This window comes from Trichosurus vulpecula, chromosome 7, assembly GCF_011100635.1.
Source record: "Trichosurus vulpecula isolate mTriVul1 chromosome 7, mTriVul1.pri, whole genome shotgun sequence".
Taxonomy (NCBI): Eukaryota; Metazoa; Chordata; class Mammalia; order Diprotodontia; family Phalangeridae; genus Trichosurus; species Trichosurus vulpecula.
In genome coordinates this window covers 201,959,813-201,985,620 of record NC_050579.1, presented here as the reverse complement: position 1 = coordinate 201,985,620, position 25,808 = coordinate 201,959,813, and the positions used below count along the sequence as shown (strand labels likewise).

The 25,808-nt window shown below is 39.9% G+C and overlaps 1 protein-coding gene across 1 annotated transcript in view; it reads right to left on the bottom strand.

Moving 5' to 3' along the window:
* COL12A1 (collagen type XII alpha 1 chain) overlaps nt 1-14,507 on the bottom strand; it is a 135,772-nt gene extending 121,265 nt beyond the window's left edge. Inside the window, exons 1-4 of the mRNA XM_036767144.1 lie at nt 14,435-14,507; nt 5,138-5,254; nt 2,493-2,636; nt 331-390 (exon numbers count right to left, since the gene is read on the bottom strand). Coding sequence (XP_036623039.1) covers nt 331-390; nt 2,493-2,636; nt 5,138-5,254; nt 14,435-14,507 — 394 coding nt within the window. The remainder of the gene's footprint in view (nt 1-330; nt 391-2,492; nt 2,637-5,137; nt 5,255-14,434) is intronic.
* Nucleotides 14,508-25,808: the final 11,301 nt, after the last annotated feature.

Sequence of the window (25,808 nt, the reverse complement as noted above, 5' to 3'; positions counted from 1 at the left end):
ACGCAGCTCAAAATCTATCTACTGATATTGAAAGAATTAACGTTGATGTAAGATAACTGGGTATCAAAACAAGCCACATATGGGCGGAGGAACCTTTTATTGTTAAAAATAGAGATAAAAAGGAGGGAGGCAGGCAAAAAGTCAGAACTCGAACACAGTAATTGATTAAAGGTTCTGAACTAATGGTACCAAATTCTTCACACTAATTGAATGTTTTAGATTATGTAAAGATGAGTAATATGAAATTAGTGAGAGGAATTGAGGAAGCTCCACACAACCTTAATTTATTATTGTTACAAAGTCAAGCAAAAGGACTAGACAACAACTCACTTTGTATCTCACTTTGTCCTGGTTTCTTCTCCCCTGGTTTTAGTGGACCACCTGTTTGAACTGAAGCAGAGCACACCAAGAAAAGCACAATTACTAAAAGGGTAACAGACTCAAGTTCACAAAGACTTCATGTAGGTACTGGCAATGAAGCATCAGTATCCCTCCAATTTAAGGGCTGTCTCCAGAAAGTAAGGAATAAGTAGGCTAATGTTTTTAATAATGGTAGCACTATCAGGCATTATGAATATAAATTGTGGATGAATTATTCATGCATACACATGTACATGTATATATATATACATACATATGTGTATATATCCCTGATGGATTGATACATACTTATGTAATTAGTATTAAAGCTTAATACTAAGCTTTAATAGCCTAAAACTGCCCTAAGACTTTTGGGACATCTTGTACAATACTCATTTGACTATAAATAAATTATACAATAATATTAATAAATAAAATGAAAATTAATTATATAACAAAATTTAAGTATCATGTATTCTATATGATATGTAACATATATATGGGGGAGGTCGTGATTTTTGTCAGAGTAGGCAACTTCTGATGCGGAACGACTTCCTACTGATGTAGATAGACAGCTCTCTGCACAACTTCAAATCTTAAAGAGTCGCCTGGGACACTGGGAAGTTAATCAACATGCCCCAAATCCAGCAGCTGGTATGAGACAGGGTGCAGGATTTGAATCTAGGTCTTTCGGACTCCAAAGCCAGCCCTTTATGCATTCATTGCAGTGTCATTGTGGCGGCTGCTGCTGTTGTTGAGTCATGTCGGACTCTTTTCAATCCTATGGACCATACTGTCCACAGGGTTTTCTTGGCAAAGATAATGGAGTAGTTTGCCATTTTCTTCTCTAGTATATTAAGGCAAGCAGGGGGCTAATCGACTTGCCCGTGGTCACGCAGTTCGAAAGCATCTGTGGCTGGATTTGAAGCCAGTCTTCCTGACTCTAAACCCAGCGTTCTATCCTCTGAACTACCTAGCTGCTTCTGTATGAATTACACTAAAAGTTTCAAATTCAGGGCCCTTTGCCACCACAAAACTCCTGAATGTTGAACAAGATTTAAGTGTAAAGGGCAAATGTTTAACAAAATAAATCAAAATGCAATACAACATTAATAGTGTTCATTTGAAGTTTTCTAAGTCAATATGTGTCTGCCGGATCCTTGGCACCAGTGTACTACATCATCTGACCAAGAAGTCCCTTAAACACAGTTCAAAGTTAACTAGGTTTTTTATGTACCAGATGGGATTTATAGAATGTTATCCACAACCTTTGAAGACCCACAAAATACTAAAAGCACACCGACAATATTTAAAGCTTATAATAATATTTAAATAATATTTAAAGCTTATAATAAGCACCTACAGCTCAGTATGTTAAGGATTAATTCCTCTTGTGATTCTGTACTGCATGGGAAATCACAAAAACAATAGACAGCAAGCCGTGGTCATACAAGCAAACCAGCCCCTGTGGGTTGCCTTCTTTTACAGTCTCCATATATACCATTACTACACAAATACACTCTCAATTGTACAGAGGTTGGAGAATTCTAATAAAGGAGGCCCTTCCTAAAATTTTCACTTAGGGACCTAGGATTTCTAACTACACTGCTGGTTAAATGTTGTCTCTACTTCTTTGTTCATTCTATCATTTAATTATTATTCTCTGTTTAGTATTGTATTCCCACCCTCAAAGCCCCATGTCCAAATGTTTGCCATTTTAGGAAGTTTGCCCAACCACAAACCCAAGGCCAAATGCCTATCATTTTTCTTTCTTTGAAAATTCTGTCCAAGTGATCTATGCAATAAGCCCAGCTTTCATCCTGCATATGCACTAGGATATCAATATTTGATTGCCACAAGAAATTAATCTTCCTGATTACTATTATTATAACATGAACTTTATAGCCCTGTGCTTATTCATAAGCCTAAATCTCTGTGGGTCAATGAAAATTAGCTACTATACAAGGCCTTTAAGCTGTCTCCTTCTCCATTAATACTGCATAAAATAGATAATGTTGATTTTCACTAATTCTTTTATCATTGCAATTATAAGAGGAAAAAGAAAAAGCCTGGATAATTTTATCAGAAAAAAAGGAAAATGTAGGGGAAAAACTTTTATTGCAAATACTTACTTGTTAATTGGCCTATAACTGGTACACTTTCTTCAACTTCATCATAAGAAGTTATTGTCACAACATATTCTATCTCAGGTATAAGGTCTGACAATAAAGTTTCGGTAGTACTAGCAGAAAGGGTAAATTCTTTAGTAGGCCCATCTGAAAGAAAATAAAAATGAGTTAGAAGTAAAAACCCTAAATTCCAACATACATATCCTAAACAAACTATACCCAAAGTATTAAGAGAAAAATAAAATCCCTTGTTAAATTCAAACAAAATCTGAAATTTGTAATTTTTCAGGCATCCAAATATGGTTTCTGTTTGCCCTTCAAAATTAGAACTTCTATTTACATGGAAACATTCAATATAGTTACTTAGCTATGCTCATATTCAACATTCAGAAACTTATTTATTGATGTATTTATAATATATTAAAAGTCTAATTTGAAAAACATAGCTCTTCTATGGGGAGGTGGGGAGAGGAGGAAAGAGAGATAGTGATGAGAGGCAACATGGCATTGTAGATAGGGAATTCGAACCAGGAAGATCTAAGTTCAAATTCTTCCTTAGACAATTACTATGTCACATAACCTCTCCGTGCCTCATCTGACAAATGAAGGTTGGATGAGACAATATCTAATTTCCCTTGCAGCTCTAAAATTATTGTCCTAAGATTTCACTGGCATAAGGAGCTTGCCATGAAGAAACTCTTTCTACCAATACAGATTAGCAATATCTATGCAATTAGAATTGGCTGGAGCATTGAGGGGCTACACAAATGACTTATCCAGGGTTCCATAACCAGTATGTGTCAAAAGTGGGACTTGAACCCAAGTTTTCCCGACTCTGATGCCAGATCTCTACTATACATAATCCTTTTTCTGGTGGTTTAAAAAAATATTGATGGTTATAAAATAATTTTTACATTAGATATCAAGCCAAGTGGAAAGCACTTATTTCAAAACTGAGAGATGTAACAAAGGAAAATAAGGAAAACAGAATCCACAGGTCATATTCAAGCTTCAAAAAGTAAAATGCTTCTGTGAAAAGCAATTAGATCTCCTCACCCCAAAGTGCAAATACAGAATCTGTCCCTTCCGTGCACTTGTTAGGTACTTATCATTCACTTGGTGAACCTCACTATAATAACAAAGTATCAAAACCTCCATTTTCAAAGTATTTTATTGCACCATATCAATTATTTTATTTCATGCTTTCTCTAAGGAGCAGAAATAACTGAGGTGTGGGACTACAGTGCCAATAGTCTACCTTCTAGAATCAGAATCTGGCAGGACACAGTGTGAAATTTTCCCAACATCCCTTGGAAACCAAAAGGTTCCTGCTTCCAATGGCAGTATGAATGAACTGGGTAACTGCAACTGCATTTTTGTGATTGGGCGCTTGGCAAGGAAGGGGGCATATGGGAGGGGAAGACTGGGATGAGATAGAAGGAAAACAAAAGGATAGAAGAAAAGACATTCACTTCCTTTCAAGTTCATAGATCTGATGAGAAGAAGAAATACTTTCTAAATTCCCTTATGAAATGTTATTTTAAGCCCTTGGTATTTTAAGAGCATAAAAATAAACAAACACTGTTTATATGATAAATTCTTTGGGATCCTACCCTTCATCACACTTGGCCAAGCCATCAACACCCCCACCAACCAGCCAATGTCAATGGAAGCAGATACTTTGCCAATTGTATCTTGGTCATAAAAGTTGAACAACTAAAGATAATTCTCTGTACTTGAGTTATATAATTAATCCTAAAAACAATTATTAAAAAAATAACCAAGAAGGATGGTTTTTTTTTTTGAAAAATCACAGTATAAAGTCTATAAAGATCATTATGGCCATTTCATTGCCTCCAGTCAGGGCTACACCCAAATCAACTCAGAAAGACATATTGCTACTCAATTTTTGTACATTAATAGTCACTGTCATCATGATGTAATAATGCTTCCTAGGTTCTGGAGGCACAGGGTATTATAATTCAAGTTTCTTTTTTTCTTAGCAAAACTTTAAGTTTTTTTATGTGCGTTCTCTCAATCTTCACAATAACCCTGTGAGGTAGGTGCTATTACAGATGAAGAAACTGAGGCAAGTAAAGGCATTTGCCCAGAGAACCACAGTCTGAAATAAGATTCAAACCCAACTCTTTCTGATTCTAAGTCCAGCATTATATCCACCTAGCTGCTTCTAAATTTCAAGTTTCATTGATTCAGCCTTTAAATTGTTAAAGGATTGGATAATAAATGAGAAAACTGTAAAAGTTTCAATATATAAAAAGCAACTAAAGACTATTAGCACTGCTCCAATATGACAGTCAGCACACACACACACACACACACACACACACACACACACACACACCAGTCTTCAATAGGGCACACTTCAAATAAGCTGTGTTTTAAAAAAAAATCTATAGGATCATTAAATGTTGGAATTTCAAATGCTGAATGAGAAATCAGGACACCTGGGTGCCAGCTAGTTCTAGCTCTACCCTTCCTTACTCATGTAACCTTATCCAATTTACTTAGCTTTTCTGAGCCTTAGTTTCTAAATCTGAAAATAAAAATGGTGGTTGGATTACATGATCTCTAAAGTCTATTCTTGCCCTGAGATTTCATAATCTACTGTTATTATCTATGTAACTTACCAGTCGTAGGATCCACTGTTACTCTGTAACCCACTATGGGATCAACTGGTCTTGCCCATGACATATGAACTGTATTTTCATCTATAATTTTAAAATTCAAGTCTGAAGGTGGTTCAACTGGAAAAGAAATTGGGTATTAGTTACTTCTGAATGCCAGAAAACTGGAATTTTAATGAAAATTTTGTTGAGCAAAGCTTACTAAGATTGTCTTTGCATAAATTTGTTTCCAACAAATATGAACATATCTTGTTGGAAAAGAATAAAATAAAAGCTGACAAAATATGACAAAACATCAGAGAGTATACATATCACAGAAGACAGCACAGAAAATGTGTTTCTTGAGTTGCTAAGTCATTCAAGAATGACCAGCAAGTTCAAGCATGATGAAAAACATAATTGGATACATGTACAATGAAATCACAGATAATAACCACATATGCAAACATTTCACGTAACAATTAAGGGACTTTTGATACATGCTGGGTGCAATTGGAACAAGCATGCCAAATCACAACCTGCTTACAATTCTAGAAGATAATTTAGAATGCTAACACAATACTCTCTTCCAAAGGGCATAAAATAATTGATTATCTTTTAAAATTGCTTCTCTGCATTATGATGTTCTTATTGTTTGTTTCAAGAAATCTGAAACCATGGCAGAGATGACAGAATTAATTTTGTTACTACAGAAGAATCTTGGGAATTACCAAATATCTGTTTAGTAATGCTACATTTCATATGGAAATACGTATTTGAAATGTATAGGAATGCTCATTTATTTGCACAGTTTGTTATTCCAAAATAAAGGATTTCCAATTTTAGCATAATTTAAAATCATGTTAACATTATGATACAAACATTCATAACACAAATATGCTACCAGTTTACACCAGCTTTCAGTAGGATTTCCATGGTGTAAACTAACACTATTATTTTCACTTTGCAGCAGGTGTACCCCATACTAGATGTGGCATTTTAGCTTAAAATGCCAGTATGGACCTTTACAAAACATTGGTTAATCATGAAAAGACAACATCAATGTATATTTATGGACATTTATTTACAGAATTTAAAGAAAACAGTAAAGAAGCCATCAGTGATCTGAACAAATGATTGCAAATTAAAAAAAACTTTTAAGAGTTGACAGGAATAACCAAAAAGTACAGAAAGAAAAAGTTTACATACACCATTTTGCAGCATCATGCACGTGTAAATGAAATGTTGACTTGTTTTTAGTGTCCTACAATGAACAAAAGCCTCCATGTACAATGGTCATTACACAAAGACGTTCCAGAAATATTTTATAATGATATTCTCTCTAAAATGTTCATGCCTCATCATGCAGTATATTTACTGACTCACTGTCAGTGCATGGTAAGTATATTAAATATGACTCTTTGAATATGTCCTCAAAGTCAAGTGGATTTCAGCCATACTTTCCTTCAATGCTCCAGTCTGACTGAAAGCCTCACATTCCTTGTGAGTGAGTTTTTGTTTATCTTTTCCATGAAAGATGATCATCTTTTTAGATGTAAATAGAGGTCAATTGAAATATAATAGTAGCTTTAAGACATGAGTCATATAATTTAACTGCTGTTAGGTTTTATGCAATATTAATAACATGGCTTAATGAAAATAGAACGAATTAAGCAGACACTTGCTTTAATGAACTCTCACTTCCAACTCCAGGATAATATGATTTTTCATATTTATTTTGAAACACTAGTGCTGGAATGAATGTTATTTTTCCTACTATCCATACACAGGCAGTGAGATTAGACTATTAATCTACATGCAAAGTTTAATAATTCAACATTCTATTTACTGTAATGAAATTGCTAAAAAAAAAAACAAAACAGCTGGTCATCACTTAGTTCTATAAGCATGCAACAGATGTTAATAGTACAATATACACACATTAAGAATATCATTATAAAATATTGTTCCAATAGCAATGGCTCAGGACAAATTTAATGCAAAGGCAGACACAACTGGCCTGAGCATGCTTTGAAAAAAATCAGTACATGGAAAAACAGTACCACCAACCTTGGAAGAAAATTGACCTGATGCAGCAGAGACATTAGGGTAAAAGTGCTGAAGGGCAGCAGCCCAACTTGATATCCAAATGACCGGATTCCAGATCAACTTGAAAAAAATTACTGTAGGGAAAAGTCTTTAACATTTCAAAGTCTTTTAACGTGTTCATAAGGACTCAAATGTGGTAGTCCGCAATAAAAAGTCTGAGACAAGAAGGATGGACATGGTGAATCCACTTTTCTGCCAAGAACTTTTTATTTGTTCTTAATCATCTAGAACTGACATTGATTATATTTTGTTATCATCTTATGTTTCAGGTTTAAAAAAGTGCTGGTGTTGGCATGTGAGAATGACAAGTCAACTTGAGGAAGAGTAAGAGTTAACATTATGAAACTCTCTTGAGATACAGACATAAGAAAATAACATCTACCATTTCATCTTCTCTAAAAGAATAATAGAGATAGGAACTAGACCCACTAGATACAGGGAGCTCTACCAGTGCAGGTTGGCATTTTCTCTGCAATTTATGATCTTAGAGTGCTGCCTAGAACTCTGAAAAGATTAAATGAGTCACCCAAAGTTACACAGGCAGTATGTGAACCTGTGTCACGGGCAGTATTTGAACCTAAGTCTTTTGGGCTCCAAGTTCCACTCTCTACTATATCACACTGACTCCCACAAGAAGGTTTAAAAAAACCCTCATCAATGCTACAACAATTCCAAGAAATCTACAAGGCATCTTTAATTCTCACCCTAAACTACTTTACATAAAAGATTCATAGTTATGACCAGAAAAAGAAGGACAGCAAATTGACAGTAATTGAGTATTCACTTACTGATTTGAATGATAAGAATTAATGAAAGTGAATTCTTAAAATATCATTTTTTAAACTACTAGGCATTTCACCCACTGATCAATTATTCTAGTACAGAACACATTCTGACATAGGATTGAAGGGTGTGCTGACTCTATAAAATAATTATTTACAGTAGCTGAAATTTCTTTTTTATGAATTCACAGAGCTTTACACTCTATTATTACCCACAAATTAAGGAGCCCAATGACCTAAAAACAATTTCAATTGTCTGTGACTTAGTTGATTAGTAGGCAGATGCCTGAGGCACACAGTGGTTAAGTGATTTACTTAGGGTTACACAACCAATGAATTGTGTCAGAGGCAGGATTCCAAGTTATGCCTTCCTAACTCCCAGCCCCACTTCCTATCAACTAAGACACACTACTTTTGCTCAAAAATACTTTGTTCAAATAATAACTTTAGGAACTAGTATTTTTCATAATTTGAAATACGATAGTTTTAAAATATCAAAACACAAACCTTTTCGTTGTAGTTAAATTGATACCTACACCAAAGGATTAGTAAGTTAAATTATGTCTGTTCCATAATTAGTGAAAACATGGTATACAAATATTTTCAGTTCAGTCATGAAGTGTTGCTTCAGGAAATTCAAATATGAGTTTGTCTTTGATTTTGCATTTCTCATATAACCAACTCAATCATAATGGAAATCAGATTGAGGGTCAATAATACTTGACCACTATAGCATCTGATTGAATATTTAGCCAAGAGAAAAAGAAAAAGTGTAAATATTTCTTCCACTTTGGCCACTATAAAGATCAGAGGGATCCAAAATCTATAGAAAAAGGAGATTTCCAAGGCACCAGTTGTGAACAAGATGCAGCAAAAGAGGGAAAAGGAGAATTCCTAATTAGTTCTGGAAAAATCATAGTTACATTAATAAACTAAAAAGGGGGCAGAGGGCTGGGAAAAGCTGAAACACTGCTTTAATATTAGTCTTGCATGAGAAATTGTTTTTTTCATTCATTTCTTTGGAAACTTGTTTTCATTTCCATGGCAACAAAGCTGAAAGGGGCACTATCTTAACAATGAAACTCCAATCCATTAGTATACACAAAGGGAAACATTTTTATTTGTATTTCTGCATATTCCTGAAAGTGCAGAACATGCGCAGGTATTTTTATCACTATCTTGTAAGAATTATATTCAATAAATAATAATTTAATAAGTCTTATTTTCCATTCAAAAGCCAATGAAATATGGAACTAAGAAACGCATTTAAGCCAGGTATACAAGGCAGCAAGATAATTAGTCAAAAATTGAAAAATTCTGCCAACAAACCAGTTACTTTGTCTATATGATACCAATCAAAATAACTTTTTTCACTTCATTGTTAAATTAGCCTTATGTCAAATTCAATCTAGGAAACTGCATTATGAGCCAAAAAGAACAATGAATTGTTGGACAAGAGACCTATGATCTAATCTGGTTCTTCCAAGCACTAGCTTGTATGACCTTGGACCAATTTCTTAAGCTCTCTAAATCTTCATTTTCTGACATGGAAAATGAAGATATCTCTGAGGTTCCTTCCAGTTCTAAATTTTGATATTTGAGAATAGGTAACCAAAGGCTTAAATAAAATGTAGATTAGCTTTGGTCTTCCTAAATAATTGATCCTTAAACATGGAAATTAAGAACCTAATTTCATTCAGATATTTATTTGATGAATGAATCAACAAGCATTTATTAGGTTTCAACTTTGTGCCAGGCCTTATGCTAGATTCTGGGGCTACAAAGACAAAAATGAAATGTCTCTGCATTCAAGCACTTCACGCTATATGGAGAAAGGGGGTGGGTGGAAGAGAGGCAATACGATTGTTATAACATTTTTGTAGAAGTATTACAAAATGTATGCGAATTAAATTCAAGGTAGTGGTGGACAGAGTGGGGAAGCAGCAGCTGAAGAATAGAAGGATAGGCACATGAAATAAGAGATGGCTTTGAGCTAAGCATTGAAGGAAAGGAGGAGTTTCATGAAGCAAAGATGAAGCGAGACAGAAGTCCAGGCATGGTTGAGAGTCTGTGCAAAAGATGGCAACATCAGATGAAATGTCTTATGAGACGAACAGTAAGAAAGTGAGTTTGGCTCAACTGTAGATTACACGAAAGGAAATAATCTATAATAAGGCCAAAAAGGTAGTTTGGAGCCAGACTGCAAATAGCTTTAAATGCCAAACAGAGGAGTATATATTTGATCTAAGCAATAATAGGGACCCACTTAAGTTTGTTAAGCAGGAGGATAAGCCAGTCAGCCCTGTACTGTAGGAGAGAAATGCCTTTTTACTTTGTTCATAGTATATTAGAAGATATTGGCAAGAGCCACACAGGATGGATAGTTGATTTCTGCATTAGTGGATGGAATATCTATACTGATGAGAGCAAAGTCAATGAATTATCAAAGAAGAATATTATAAATCGGGCAATTATTAAAATAACATTTTACTTACAGCAATGTTAGTTCATTTCAACTTCTAGATCAATTTAGTTCTCCTTGAGGCATCAGTCAACTAGGAAATAATATCCTTAGAAAAAACTGACTAATGATCTTTAAAATTCCTATCTAAAGAGCAAAACATATACTATAAACAGCAAAAGTCACACCACATGGTTCAAAGGAAGCATTGTCATAAGGGTAATACGGTAATGTCTATGAAGCAGCTGAGATACAAGTGGTTTCTTAAAATGAAAAGTAACACATCATCCTAAGTCTAAAAGGTATCCTAGAAGAAAATGGGAGGGAAGAAGAAACCCAGATAGAAATAGCAAGATCAAGTGGACAGGAAAAGACAAATTGTGGACAACAACCCAATGACAAAGATCAGTGATGATGACGGAAAGAAAGCGTACCTATGAGTAGACACAGATGGAACATACATAGATGGAGAATGGATAGCAGCAAGTACAACTGACATAGTGAGAAGATGAGACTGACTGTAAGTATTTTAGTCCCAAGATTATGGTAACAGTAGAAGGAGGAGTAAATTTAAGTCTAAAACTTAAGTAAATCAATCAACAATCATTTATCAAGGGCTCACTCTGTGCCAAGCCCTCTGCTAAGATAAGAAAAGGCTATGGCAAACTACTAGAGACAGTTCATATAAAGTGAATTTCGAATAAAATGAGTGGCAAAGAAGGTAGTTGTTTTCAGTGACTCTCTACAGACTACCCATCATCTAATCCAATTCTGATTATGCTGTTTACATCATTCCCAATCTATTTTCCTAAGAATTCTCAAAAATTTTCCAGACACTCAAATAACACTTGTGATAATCCATTAGTTACTTCAGTGAATTATGTAAAGATATCTTAGGAAGGATTTCAAGAAATAATAGAGTTAAATCCTTGACTACCTGCAGCAAATACATATAGTAATTTTCCTTCTTCTCTCACTCTATTTGCTCTTACTTGCTTTCATCTATTCATTAGCATTCTCTCTGTTGTCATGACAATTTCAACCAAAGATTGATTTGAAAAAGCTACAATGCAAAATAGTCATCCATAGCTCATCTCAATTCACTAAAACATTCACAAAGTAGGATCTAATGGAATTTTATAACTTTTCTGAAAACTTTTTAAAAGTTAAAGAAAATTGGGGCAGCTAGGTGGCGCAGTGAGTGGAGCCCCCTGGAGTCAGAAGCACCTGAGTTCAAATTTGACCACCTTGGGCAAGTCACTTAACCCCGCTTGCCCTGCCTTCCCCCTTCCAAAAACAAACAAACAAACAAAAATTAAAGAAAATTAACTCATATAAAAGGTTCTAGAGAATGCATAACTGTTTCTTTTATATACAAGTCTTTTATATAAAAGTCTTTTAAATGGAAAATTTAAGACACTAACTGAAGAAGATTCTCTGAGTTGCATAACTGTCATGGAGATGCAAAGTGCTATAAAGAGCTTTAATTTGCCACACACTCTAGCTTAAGAAAACTCCAACAGACCCTTCATTATTGCTCCAATATCTAACATACTGCAGTGTTTTACTTCTTTCACTCAATCAGGGGACCTTTTGACTATGGAAAAATCTTCACTTAAAGATAAAAACTTAGATTTATCTTAGAGGTATGTAAGAAATCATCTAGTCCAACTCTCATTTTACACATGAAGAAACTGAGACCCAGATAGGTGGCTTCTTGCCCAAAGGCCCATAGGTAGTAAATGGAAGAGTGACCATTTAGTCTTAGATCAGGTAACTGATCTAAGTTTAGTATGCTCTTCCCTACATTTTCAGAATGATTTGGGAGTTAGGAGACCATAAATTACTCAAATATCATCCGGCTCTGGACTATGCAGAAATCTGTTAAAACAGGACTTACCTAATTTGCAAAGGTGTTGCAAGCCCTTACATTTGGCTACTATAAAATAATGCCACATGCTGTTAGTTGACTTCCCTTCTGTTTGTTTAGCTTGAGAATGTAATATACGTAGTAAAAACAATAAACTTAGTACCTTCTAAGACAACTTTTTTAACCCCTCTTTCCTGTTACTTTCAAGAAACAAGACCAGAAATAGGTTTTCTCCCTAAGTCATCTAATGACTCCCTGTAGACACAATAGACACAACTATATCAAACAAATGTATATTCCTTATGTGGCATCCACCATTTTCCTTGAGTCACCTAGGTGGTCTACAAATAAAACTAGACATAGACTCACAGAGCTGAAAGAGACCTTAGGGATCACCAACTCCCCCCATTTTACAAATCTAGTGAAATTTCAGTTTTACAATGAAGAGACCACAAGGGATTGGGGAATAGAGGGTTAGATTGGGCAAACAACCAAACTGAGATTTCACTTTTCTCTGAGTTAGTTGATTATTCTGTAGCTTTGTTTCCTTATGTAGGTATTCATTTTGCAGGTCGAGGCATAAAATCAATGTAAACCAAATAAGATCTGGATGATCCCTTAAGGTCTCTTTTCAGTCTAAAAATCTAATAGTCTAGCTCTTCTGGTAAATTCATTAAAGGAGAGGTTTTCACATGACAAGACATCTTGATGAGCTCTTTCTGGCAGAAGTTACCCACCTCAATCCTATCTTGTGAAACCCAATCAAAGACTGTAATTTGTTCTTCAAGGCTGATCATCAAGTCCCCTTCCAAGAGTTTGGGAAGAGTGGGGAACCTCGTAAATTCCATAATCAAGACTTGTGTTTTAAGGATCCCATCCACTTCTCTTTCCCCCTACTCTGGCAAAATTTGTTTCCTGGTACAGATTTAGACACTCAGTGTATAGGAAATTGAAGTAAAAACCTGGAGGGCGGAGAGACAACCTTGACTCTCCTGAAGGGCAGGAACAGAAAAAGCTGCTTTTCAGAGAGCCAGTGCGTAGTGTTTCAATCAAATCAATAGGACTGCTGCCCTCTCCTTTCAGTTCAAATCAAAAGTGCTTGCCTTTCCCACTGGAGAAATGAAGGAGAGGAAGAGTACACTAAACTCCTTCATCTCTCCTTGGTTCCGAACCAACACTTGAGCCATCCCCTCGGGCTGAGACTCCTGCTGGAGGCGGAAACTGACGCGTACTGCATTGTGCCCTGTGATGAGAGGGGCACGGCCTTGGCTAGACCGAGGCTGGGTTATCCCGGAGCGCCCAAGGCTCCTCCCCAGGGCTGAGACCCACGTGCTTCAGAGCGGGGGAAGCCCCCGGGCACCGCAGCTAGAGAGCTCCCCTGCGGGGCTGGCTTTGGAAGACCGCAGCGAGAGCCTAGAGCTTGGCACTCCCATCCCTTCCACCCCCAACCTCCCCTGTGGCCTTTGCATCCGTGACTCACTCTCCAGGCCTGGCCAGGGCAGCCGAGGCACTCAACTCTCAGCAAAACACACAGACGCACGGAGCCAGGCTCTGTTGGAGTACTTTATTGTGTAATGTGACTGAGTTCGCAGCATTCAGCCAGGTAATTAACAGCCGCGCGAGAGCGAGTGCCAGCGCTCTGGGGCGCCTGATTATTAATCGGAGGCTTCGTGTTTGCACAGGCGCCTTCTCCTTGAGAGCTAGCTGCAAAGTCAGGCTGAGGAGCCAGGGGAAGGATAGCAGCTTCGGCTGGGCTCCAGCGCAATGCGTCCATTTCTTCGGAGGAGGCTGCAGTGGAAAGGTGGTGTGGACAGCACACCAGAGAGACACGAACGAGCGAGAAACCCACAAACGAGAGTGCAGAGTTAAACGAGCAAGACAAAAGAGCTGGCCGGTCCTGGGCAGCAAGGAAATAGACAAACCTTAAGAAAAGGGAGGCGTTTCTCCTAAGGACAGAAGTCACAATAGAAAGAACAAACACAACGAAAACGGAGAGCAAGCAAATAACAAGAACTGGATCGATTCTTTTTGTTTCTTTTCTCAAATTCTGAATCATCATTTCAAGGGAAAAGGAAATGAGCAACAAGGGAAATCATTACCTTCCGCCTCTATGGAAGATAAGAGGAAGGCTGCACATATAGCAGCAAATGCTGAATGTAGCCGGATCTTCATGGTGGCCTTCTCCAATCACAACCACATGAATGGATCTGCGTTAAAGAAAGGGCAATGAGAAATGTCAGGACTGATCAATAGACTACGGAGCTCCCCAGACCCCTGGCTCCAGCACTGAGCACCTCTGACCACCTCCCTTTCCCCGGCTTCTTCCCCTCCCTCTCCCCCTCCCGCAGAGCCAGGTTAAAATTGCCAGACTTGGAAGTAAATTTAACACAAAAACACATCTATCTACATGCATGAATCTAGCACTGTGGTCTAACCCAGCAAATAAAGAACGGACTCATTGTGACCTAAGTAGGGGAGATCGAGTTCATCAGGCAAGCGGTTAATCTTGGTACTGAGGAATAATTCAAGTTAAAGCCCGTTCTGTTTTCCTGAAGATTCATCCTACTTATTAGCCCCGGGTTAAAGACCTTGGAAAACTGTGCATGACTTCATCCTGCAGTGTGATGGCTAATTCAGAGGTCATTTTATCCCTCCGTCAACTAAATGTATCTTCCAGCTGGGGATTCTATTCAGCTTCTATTTCTTAGTTTCTGAACTCCTTATTTAACTGTATTTTAGTGGTCTCAGGATAGCTTGGAAAATGTAATAAAAAAAACTGCTCCACCCCCCTTTTTTGTTATGCTTGCAAATATGTGGCTCTTTAAGGCCTGAAATAGATTATACAGAAGTATGTAAGGCAAAGCTTGAAACTTGACACATCCCTCCAGCAGTGTTGTTTTCACATCTGATCATTCGTTTATACAAGCTGAGAGGAAAATAGCTCTAAAAAGAAGACAAATCCAAGCAACTGGAAAGGCAGAGACCTTCTTGCCTGTTTTCCAAAGATCTTTTTTTTTCCAAAATAAAATCTCTGCAGTTCTAGTTATCAACAACTGGTTAGGTTTAACTCTTCATTTATAGTGAATGGAGCATAAGTACCTATGGTCAAATAGGAAAAGTATCTATTCTAATTTGCCTTATCTTGTGAAGAAAGCTACACTGATTTTTAAGGGAGGTATAATGAGGTCTATGTCAAATAAAAATTCCCCAGTTATTTATTGGATTGTGAAAGTGCCAGGGGAAAAACATAAAAAGAAAGAGGACCGTACAGGACACAAATTATTGAAGGACCTAAAGGACAATCCACATAGAAAACTCAAGAGAACTCCTCCTGCCCAGGAAACACCCCAAAGGTTTCCCCCTTGAGTGTTTTACTGAGATGCTGTCATTTTAGGGAACACTAGTTTGGAATCCAGAAAAAGAACCAAAAATCAAGCTCTCTTTAATTAAGAAAATAAGTTGACAAGATCTAACAATATCTTTTCAAATTATTGACACATCCCATAAGAATGGTTTCCTTCTTTTGTGGGTTTGCGCGTGTGTGTGTGTGTGTGTGTGTTTATTGTGAGAGATGGAGGTGGAAGGTATCCTCTACCCTTCGTATAAACAGTGTTTTAAATACCTGACAAATAAACATACCAAATTGCCATCGGTTCCTTTTTTTAAGTCTAGAAAGTAATAAAATGTTATCTTATTTAATGACAGTCTAGTTTCTCCTCTGCCTCAGTATGTGAAAACCACAAAACACAAACCTAGCCTTTCCTTCTTTCCCCCCGCCCCTCCCCATCATGTGGCTTTTAATTGTTATAATGTTCTTTAACTCGCTTGGTTTCTGGGCTCTGAGCAAAACAACAATGTATGTATAAGTGGGACTCCAAAGTCTACAATTTTTGGAATCCTTGAAAAGGTGATCATCAAATCTTTTCCCTTGGCTTAGCTCGCCCCCTATTGGCCACTTTCTTCGAGGCACTACGAATCATCCTGCCGGGAATATCTGAAGGCGCGCGTGCACGCAGATATATAGTCTGTAGTCGCTGCCTTCTTGGCATTCCGTATACATCTTTCCAAAAATAAAAACTTTTTTTTTATTTTAGCCAAAACATTTATTTGACTACCTAGCAACCCTTCATTCAGCATTTTTTTTTTAAATAAAACGTCTCAAGTCGTCTACGCCGGATGGTCAACGTCTTACAGCTTTGCTTTCATGAATGAAAATTAATAGGATTGGAGTCTGTTGGGGGCGGAAGGAGGGGGGAGTGGGGAAGCAGAGGGAGGGAGAAGATCTCTTTCCCCTCTTCCTTGTCCCACCCCCATCCCCCATCAGGGAGCAAATTCTTTAACTCTGGCGTCAACTCGAACAACACATCCAACTCCCTCAATGAGGAGGTTCCCTCCAGCACATATACACAGCCTCACCTGCCCTTTTCTCCAGCAGAGCCCAACTAGGAGCCTAGGGGAAGGGCTGACTCCCAGAAAGATCTTATCTCCTTTCTCTTTCTGCCATCTGTAACGTCTGTTTCATCTATATTCCGAACAGCTGGCAGAAAGGCTAAAGTGGAAGTCTCTTTAAAAGGGTTTCCACAGAATTGTGAGGTCCGCTCCTGAGAAAAAGCCAAGGAGGTACCAACGACACATACCTTTCACAGTTTTCTCCAAAAGAACAGGCTTAGGAAAACTGGGAAAAATTCTTTTCTCCAGACAAGGTGGAAAGCATTTCCCTCTCCAGCTGAATGCCTACAGTAGTACTGAATCCACAATCTAACTTTCTTTGGAAAAGCAGGTGGGGTTCACTCCTTTAGTGAACTTCACACAACTTTTTGAACTGCGGGTGATGAGCGGCAAATAATAGAGCCGCGCCTCCAAAGAATGTCTACTTCGTGAAAGTTTTCTTTCCACTACTGCCTTTTTCAACCACACACAGGAATTCTCCGGACCAGTTTTATAGCCTGGTGATAAAAGTTCAAGGCTGTTACAAATGACTCGGAGGCATACTATGAATCCAAATCAGTTAGATTTCAGGTCACTCACCATTTTTAATTACTCTCGAAAATGCTCCCCTCTGGATTTTTTTTTTAATTTAAAATAGGGGAGGTAGTGAGTGTCCTCAATCAAGCACACACATGCACACATGACCAGAAATCAGATCTTGCAAAACCAACCTATTAACCTTTCCCTCAAAAATAAAATGAAATAAAATTTCTATTCAATCATATCGGAATACAGGCCCACAAATTTCAGTCCCACACCTCAAAGTTCAAAGGGGTGCGCGCCCTCTGATAATTTGTTTCACTGAGGGAATTGCGCCAGGAGTGGGAACTGCGAGAAGAAAGTGGGACTGGTGGGGAGAGGGGTGAGAGGAGTGGAGACAGTCCGACAGACCTGTGCTGGCAGCAGCAAGAGCCGCAGGGTCTTCTACGCTGATGCACCGGAGGTTCTCTGGCTGGTGAGGGCTCTGTGGATGCCCCTGGCTCTTGGATGTGGTGAGAGCAGGCAGAAGCAAGAGGCTGAGCTCCGGTGGCACCTGGTGGTGGAGCAGCTCTCCGCAGATTCAGCAGTAGCGGCGACTGAGGAGCAGAAGGGAGGAGGCGGAGGAGTGTGAGGAGGAGGAGGAGCGGCAGCCACAGCTGGGAGGAGAAGAGACGGCTGCCCCGCGGTTTCTGGAGCTTCCAGTACGAGGGTCCGTCTGGGGCGGCTTGCCGGCTCCAAGTGGGAAGAGCCTCTCCCTGGTCTGCTACTTAATAGAGGGCTGTTCCCAACTCTCAGTTTACTCGGTTACGAAACGCCTGAGAAGGTGGACGGCTGCCACGGGCTGATATATGCTCCTCCAACAGTGAAGGAGGTCTCCTTTTGGAAACTTGCGCATACTTTTCGACATTCCTTCGGCATGAGGTGGCTATCGCCGTAGTAGCAGTGCCCCGGCTGAGGCGGGGAGGGGGGAGGAGAAGGGGGACAGCAGCCGCCCGGCGGGCCTGCCAAGGGGAGCTGTGCAATTCCTCCGCTTCCAGGGCCAGGCTGGGGAGCGGTGAGATCAGGTTTCCTCGGCCAAGCGATTTTCTTTTATTTATTTTTTCAAAACCAAGAACAATGGAAAAAATCAAACCCCTTTTTCAAAACAGCAAGGATGGGATCCACCAAAAGACTCTTGAGTGTGTAGGACCCCTCTTCACTTACATCCCCCCCTTTTGTCCTCCCCTCTCTTCCTCGATCCCTCCCCCCGTCCTGGGTGCACTTTAAGTCGATTTATAAGGTTTCCATTAACTAACTGTCTGTGCACGCAGAGTGCCTTGTGTCTTTTTCAATCTCCCAAAGGGAACTGGAAACCCTTCTCTCCGCCACTGGGCGCTCAAGGTTCAGAGCCTAGATGGCTTTCCCAGTCTTCTGTTGCCCTCTCACACACATTTTCGCAAAGGTGCTTGGGTTCTGTACCAAGAAATTTAAGTTGGAGAAAGGGGGAAACTGGGAGTTAGGGGGATCGTGAGCAGGAGATTCTGCTGAGTAGGGGTCGCCTGAGGAATAATACTAAGCTATACAATTGCAAATACAAACCCAGGAGGACCCCAAGAACACAGAAGTCAAGTCTGAGTCTACACTTGAAATCCATTTATGAATATGTCAGGACTATATACTCCTCTCTGGGCAGGACACAGGACCCTACTTTTCAGGACCTCTTCCAAGTCTCCAGTGGTTACCCTTCCATCACAATCGCATTTCTGGGTGCCATGCGGCTTTTGGAATTCGCAGGGCACTGTGACTATAGACGGTATTTAATTTCACTATTCCCAAGTTGTCTTGGATCAGAGAGCGGGCTCCACTAGAAGACTTAGTTTTGTCAGGTTTTCTCTAGACATACTGAAAGAACTGCTTCAGAGTCAGAACGTTCAGGGTGAGAATGACAAGAACTTAGAGACACACACACGCACGCAGGCACGCACAGCCCATAAGGAAGGAAGAAAAAGAGAGAAAGCAAAAGAAAGGAGGAAAAAAAATGTAAATCTCCACCTCTGCACATTCCTGGAGCACCCACAGCCCATACAAAGTTGAGCCTAGATCCTCATACAAAGAGCCCCCACGCACACATTGCACCGTACCTCCCCCTCGACCTACACAAACCCCATTACTGTCACAAAACAAGTACTATCTCGTTCTTCTACAACCTGATGCATACCAAAAGAGAACTGCCATCTTCACGAAAAGCTTTGCACACTTACCAATAACACTTTAATACTCCAAGGTTGTACTGCTGCATTACCACACTACACACACACACACACACACACACACACACACACACACCACTTCTCCACCCCACCCCCTTTGGAGCATATGTTTTCTGATGAATCCCCTCTCTATGGCGGTTCACTGGCAATGGTTATTCCAAGCATGCAAGTGCGGGTGACAGCGCCAGGACAAGAGCTCACTCCCGCAGCCTGAGCCGCCTCTCGACGCCCCCTCACTCAGCAGAGCTGTTCTGCTTGCAGCCAGGAGACTTCCTGGCTCACACCTCTGTTCGCTAACCGCTGCCTGGAAAGCAAGAGGAAGCCCCTCTGGGCACTGACACCACCTGTCTAGAAAGGGAAAACTGCTGCCAGGCAGGAGTACACTGGCATTGTGTTTCACAGCTTTGTCCTTGGTTTGCGGGGGTGGGGTGGGGAGATAGAGCTTTGGCTGCTTTTCGATTTTGCTTTTTTTTTTTTCTTTTTTTATCTTCTGCAATTTGGCTGAAGGCAAGAAGTTCACACATGAGTCTCTGGAGCCACACCCGCGGCAAGCTCGGGGAGAGATCACCCTCAGTAGTGAGCTAAGGGCAGCAAGGGAACACACCAAGCAACTCTCCAGAGAAGACATACTAAGCCGCTTCTGGTGGCTGCAATTTTTCACTGGCGAAAGACCGTGCAAAGGACGTGTTCCAGAAATGCATTCTTTTCATCACGTGCCTGTGAAGGGCCAAGACAAGCATTGAAGGCACACGCAAATGCATCCAAGCCTGAGGGAAGCATGTTAGAGGCATCAGAAGATATCCAAGGTCACTCAACACCTTTGAAAAATGTTGCTCTTCCTAAGCATTGCTGTTTCCACAGAAATACCTACTTAAAACTAAGCATTAATGTCAAAGCAAAACATCCAGGGTTGTCCAGGGTTTTCTTGCAAAACTAGGGCTCAACCCTTTTTCAAGGGTAAACACACATATTACACATATGTTGATTAGTGAATTCCCATTCACAGAACTGCGCATACTTAAATTCTAATTTATCCTTGGGACATTCCAATAGGGGAATCTGCAAGCACAATGTTTGATAATCTTCCATTTCCATAAACCTTTGTAAACGCTCGCATGGTTCAATACAAATATATGTCCCTGTAAAACATGCGGTACACACTGACAGAAAGAGGCAATTATACTACTTGGCGTGGACCCACTCCTCCATCATTCCGCTACTTCAGTGTGTTTCACTGCACTTTGGATCTCCATTCTTAAAGTTTTAAACCCTTATCAATCACTTTGATTTCTATAACAGGCGGTGGATATTTCATGCTCTTGTTTGAACAGTAGGGAAAAGGGAGGAGCGGGGGGGGGGCATTTTCGGGGGGGAGGGTGGTGGGGAGAGGAAGGGCTGTCTAGAGTTCTAGCTAACGTCAGATGACTGGATTTCTTGAACAGTACTCGTTTTCTCAAATCCCCGGGCTTCTTTCTCTCCTCCTGGTCGTGGAGGAGCTCTCTAAGTAACCTGTGAGCAAGTCATTCATTGTCCAACAGCACGACCTAGTGGTCAATGCAAACAACAAAAAAAAGAGGGAATTCCGCACGTGGGGAGTTCACAACCACTAAGGGGAGGAGTTAGAGAACTAGGAAAGGTGAGGGGCGTTGCCATTTTGACAAATCGCTGGGTGGGTTTGAAAAAAATCCGTTCACCATCCCCCGGACTAGCCTAATTGGCAAAGGGAGCAGAATGTAAAAGACAGCAGCGCGAAAGGGCCACAGACTTTTTCCCCCCATCTCTGTTGACTCTGATATCCGTCACTTAGTGCCCGGAGTTCTGCGCTGCTGCGCCTGTTCTGTTTTCATAAAGAAAAGTGAGACTGGGGCAGATCTGGTACGACTTCCGCAGTTCAGTACAGACCATCCGGCTGTTCGGCTCTCCTTATCCCAGTTTCCTAACTGAAGACTCTACCTAGTGATTGATAGCTAAATGTGTCGCCTCCACGGACCTAAGTGCAGGTTTAAAAAGTCAGCTTGCGCTATCTGCTTGCCTGTTTGTTCGTTTCTGAGGGGGTACCTGGACGGAGCGTTCCTGCTTTTATTTCACAGCTGCTGCAGAAACCTGGCTGCAGTAACGAGCCAAGTAGGATCTCCTCAAGATTTTCCGCCTGCTGACAGGTGGCGAGGCGCTGAGGCTGCACCCCTCGAGTCTTTGGTTCCACAGATATTGCAACATCTATTTCTTGGGCTAGTCTCCTCGCAAGAGCATTGCGCCACCCGAGGAACTTTGCCCTTCCCACACAGACTCCAGGCGGATTGGTCAAACCCGCTACTGCTCGCCGTGGCCGGAGCCCACCCTGGCTTTTAGTTTGCCTTCTGGGGGAGCCCGGCACTCGCTTTCCTGCGTGAAAGTTATGAGGAAGAACACAGGATACCAGCCAACAGTTTGAGCTGAACCCCTTTTTGACCCTCTTTCTGAGTGGGGGAAGCCAGGGAAATCTTTTCTTATTTTCGCGGTAATTCGCAGAACCAAGGAGACGTTATGCTTCTTATTTTGTAGCCTCTGGGACAGTGTCAGATGAAGCACAAATTCTTTAGCCCTGACACAAAGCCCTCCACAACCCGACCTGAGGCTGGAGTGTGTGTGTGTGTGTGTGTGTGTGTGTGTGTGTGTGTGTGTGTAGCCACAGGAACGGAAGCAAGACGTAACTACTAAAGAGCTTACTTAGTTCAAGAACCGCCTCTGACACTTGTTGACTGCATGACCCTGGAAAAGTCAATTACCCTTCTAATATTCTGGACAAATCTCTAAAATGAGAAATTTCCTACTCTATATAGCTAGAGTTTCCTCACCTGGAATTGAGAAAATCACCAATCTACCAATCTACCCATCCCTTTAACACCAAAGGGACGAACACTCACAAAGTTTAGAAATGTGGAGACTGATAAATGTCTGCCCCCTCCCCATCGTTTTTATATAGTCCAAAAGTTATTTGCAGGACATTTTCAGATAACTATTTCATAGGGTTATGGATTTAGAACTAGAAGAGACTTTAGAAGTCATCTAGTCCAATCTCTCATTTTTCAAATGTAGAAGCTGATGCCCAGTTAGGTTAAGGTTTAAATAGCTTGTCCTTGGTCACAAAAGAAGTAAGTGTACTAGAAGCTGGAACTCAACAAGACCTGGACAGGACTGAAAAGACTGAACAACACGAAGTACCCCCTCTCAGACACTACCACAGGACTGAAAAGACTGAACAACACGAAGTACCCCCTCTCAGACACTACCACATATTCCAGGTTGCATCCCCGGGGAGAAACCAACTACTCCCAAGTTCTAGGTTACCCTGTGTGCCCACACTCCTAAAAATAGGCATATGCACAAGAGATAGAATTGATAGGCCATTGAATTCAAATATCAGTTGTTGTTGTTCAGTTGTATCTGACTCTTCATGACCCCATTTTGGGGTTTTCTTGGCAAAGACATTGGAGTGGTTGGTTTGCCATTTCCTTCTCCAGCTCATTTTTTACAGATGAGGAAACTGAGGCAGTTAAGTGACTTGCCTAGGACCACACAACTAGTGTCTGAGGCTGGATTTGAACACATGAAGATGAGTCTTCCTGATTCCGTGCCCAGTGCTTTATCCACTCTGACCCCTAGCTGCCCACATCACCAATGCAAGGCAGTAATTCAAGTCACAAGGTATATATGGTCAAGTAACAAAAGAATGGTAAATAGATAAATGAATGAATAAATGAAGTAAATAAATAAATAAATAAAGACTGAGTTCATGAAGGAGAGAGATCATGCTCACTGGTCAAGGTAGCTTCAAGAAAATAAGATCTGAGCCATTCCTAAAAAAAACATGAAAGGTATCAAGGAGGGAGAAGGTATTCTAAGAGAGTAGAACAATGAAAGCAAAGGCAAAGATGTGGGAATGAACATCATTACTCTAGGAAGATAATGAATGTCCCAGTCTGGCTACAACAAAGGGTGAATGAAGGGAGGGGAGATAGGGCTAGAAAAGGAGGGTGGAGCCAGACTGAGGCAAGTTTTGAGATAACTAAGTCCAGGGGTAGGGAACCTGCTGCTTCCAGGCCACTTACAGCCCCCTAGATCCTCAAGTGCAGCCCTTTGACTGAATCCAAACTTAACAGAACAAATCCCCTTTCCCCATCCCTGAACTAAGGAGTCCAAACTTGATCAAATATATAATCAATAGCCATTAAACATTTTCCAGCTAGGAAGTGACATGATAAAAACTGTTTTAAGAAGGTAGATTTGGCAAATAGTGTGGTGGATGGATTGAAAGGGCGAGAAACTGGAGTCAGCTTTCCAGCTCTGTATCTAGAATCCTACGGACCTATTTTGTGAAAGACACTAGATAGCTAATATTTATATTGTTTTTTGAGGTTCACAAAGTCGTTTTCTCATAATAGTCCTATGAGGTTGGTAGCATAAATGTAATTAGCTCCATTTTACAAAAGCTGAAAGCAAAATTCAGAGAAGTGGACACAGAGCCAGCACAATGTCAGAGCCAAGATTTAAACCTAGGTCCCCTAGCTCCAAATTCAATCTTCTTTCCCTTACAAGACACTGTCAGAAGCTATATAGATAATAAGACAGGGTCCTTGCCCTCAAAAACATTACTGCCAAGTGGAAGAGATCATACAGATACACAAATAATAATAGGTTTGCAAAGCACTTTACAAATGTTATCTCATTTGATACAATAACCCTGGAATATAGGTGCCGATAGTATTTCCATTTTACAGATAAGGAAACAGAAAAACAGAGTAATGACTAGCCCAGGATTGCATAGCTGGTGTCCATACCTGTTTTGAACCGAAGTTGTCTGGCCTCCAGGTCCAATACACAAACAACCTGTCTCAAATAACTATCCTACAAATTAAAAGAGGTGCATAGGCGAAATTGAAATAAACTATCATGATAGATTCAAGGAGAAAGAGCTTTCCTTTTGGGGTAGGGTCAGGGAAGTTTTCATAAAAAAAGGTAGTGCCTAAGCAAGGCTTCGAAGGAAAAAAAATGACAAGCAGTCATGAATTGGGATGTATTCCAAAAATAAGATCAGGGTCTCAACTTGTCACGGGGGAGGGCATATTCCAGGTGTAGGGGACAGGATGGACAAAGGCACATAGACAGGAAAAGATAGGATAACTTTAGGGGGAAAGTGAGTAGTCCAGCTCGCATGGAGTATAAGTAAAGTGAAAGGTGATTGAGGTTATAACTAGAAAGGTAGGTAGGTGCCATATTAGGAAAGGCACTAAACCAGTAGTTTAAATTTTATCCTATAAGCTATGGAGAATCACTGGAGGATTTTTAGTAGGAGGAAGGTGTAATCAAAACTGTAGATTATTAGGAAAGTTATTCTTGCTGCTGTATCCATAGGATGAACTAGAGGGAAAAGATACTGGGAAGCAGGGGGAAGACTTTGAAGGCTCTACTGAATAACTTCAGAGCACTATCCAAGATTCTGGGTTCCATGGAGCTTTTTGTATCTGACATATCCATCTCTTTTGTCAGTGGTTTTGTAAACCAGAAAAAAAAAAAGTTATAAAGAGCCAAGCTCAGAATGCACGTCATCAGACGCAGTCAGGCCCTATTATTCAGAGAAGAAATGGTAGCATTGTTTTTCATCCAGTCTCTTAGCAAGCTTATTCCTGAGTATATGAGTAAATAACATTGCATGTGATGCAAAGAGCTTCTGGGAAACAGTTTAACAATCTAATCCTCCCCTGTCTACCTTCTGAATTAGTGTCAGAGAAGCCATTTGGAAGCCAATAAGGCTCTTCATTTTCCAAATTTAGAGAGTTACTTAAACCTCAAAACAAATTCCAGTTTTTTAAATATAAAATCATGATGTTACTCACTGATTAAGGATAATTTATTAGTCCTTTTGGTTTCCTTGAGGCAGCCAATATGACTTTAATGAAACTACTGAGTGCCCACAAAATAGGGAAGCAATCTCTGACATTGGTCTGTGGTTTTCAAGTATATCTTTTACAATGAACTAATTTACAGCAAAAAACAATTGGAAAATTAATTCAGGCTCTATTAACATTTGTACTGTCAATTCTAATAATTCTTTTTCTAGTAAAATATTCTGCCTTCATTACCCCCAATAGTTGAATGAAAACAGGTTTTTTAAACATAAAACCCTGGACAGTATAAAAGAGCTAGGAATAAACCTGCCAAAACGAACCCAGGAATGATGTGAACAAAATTATTGAAAATTTTTTATACAAATAAAATC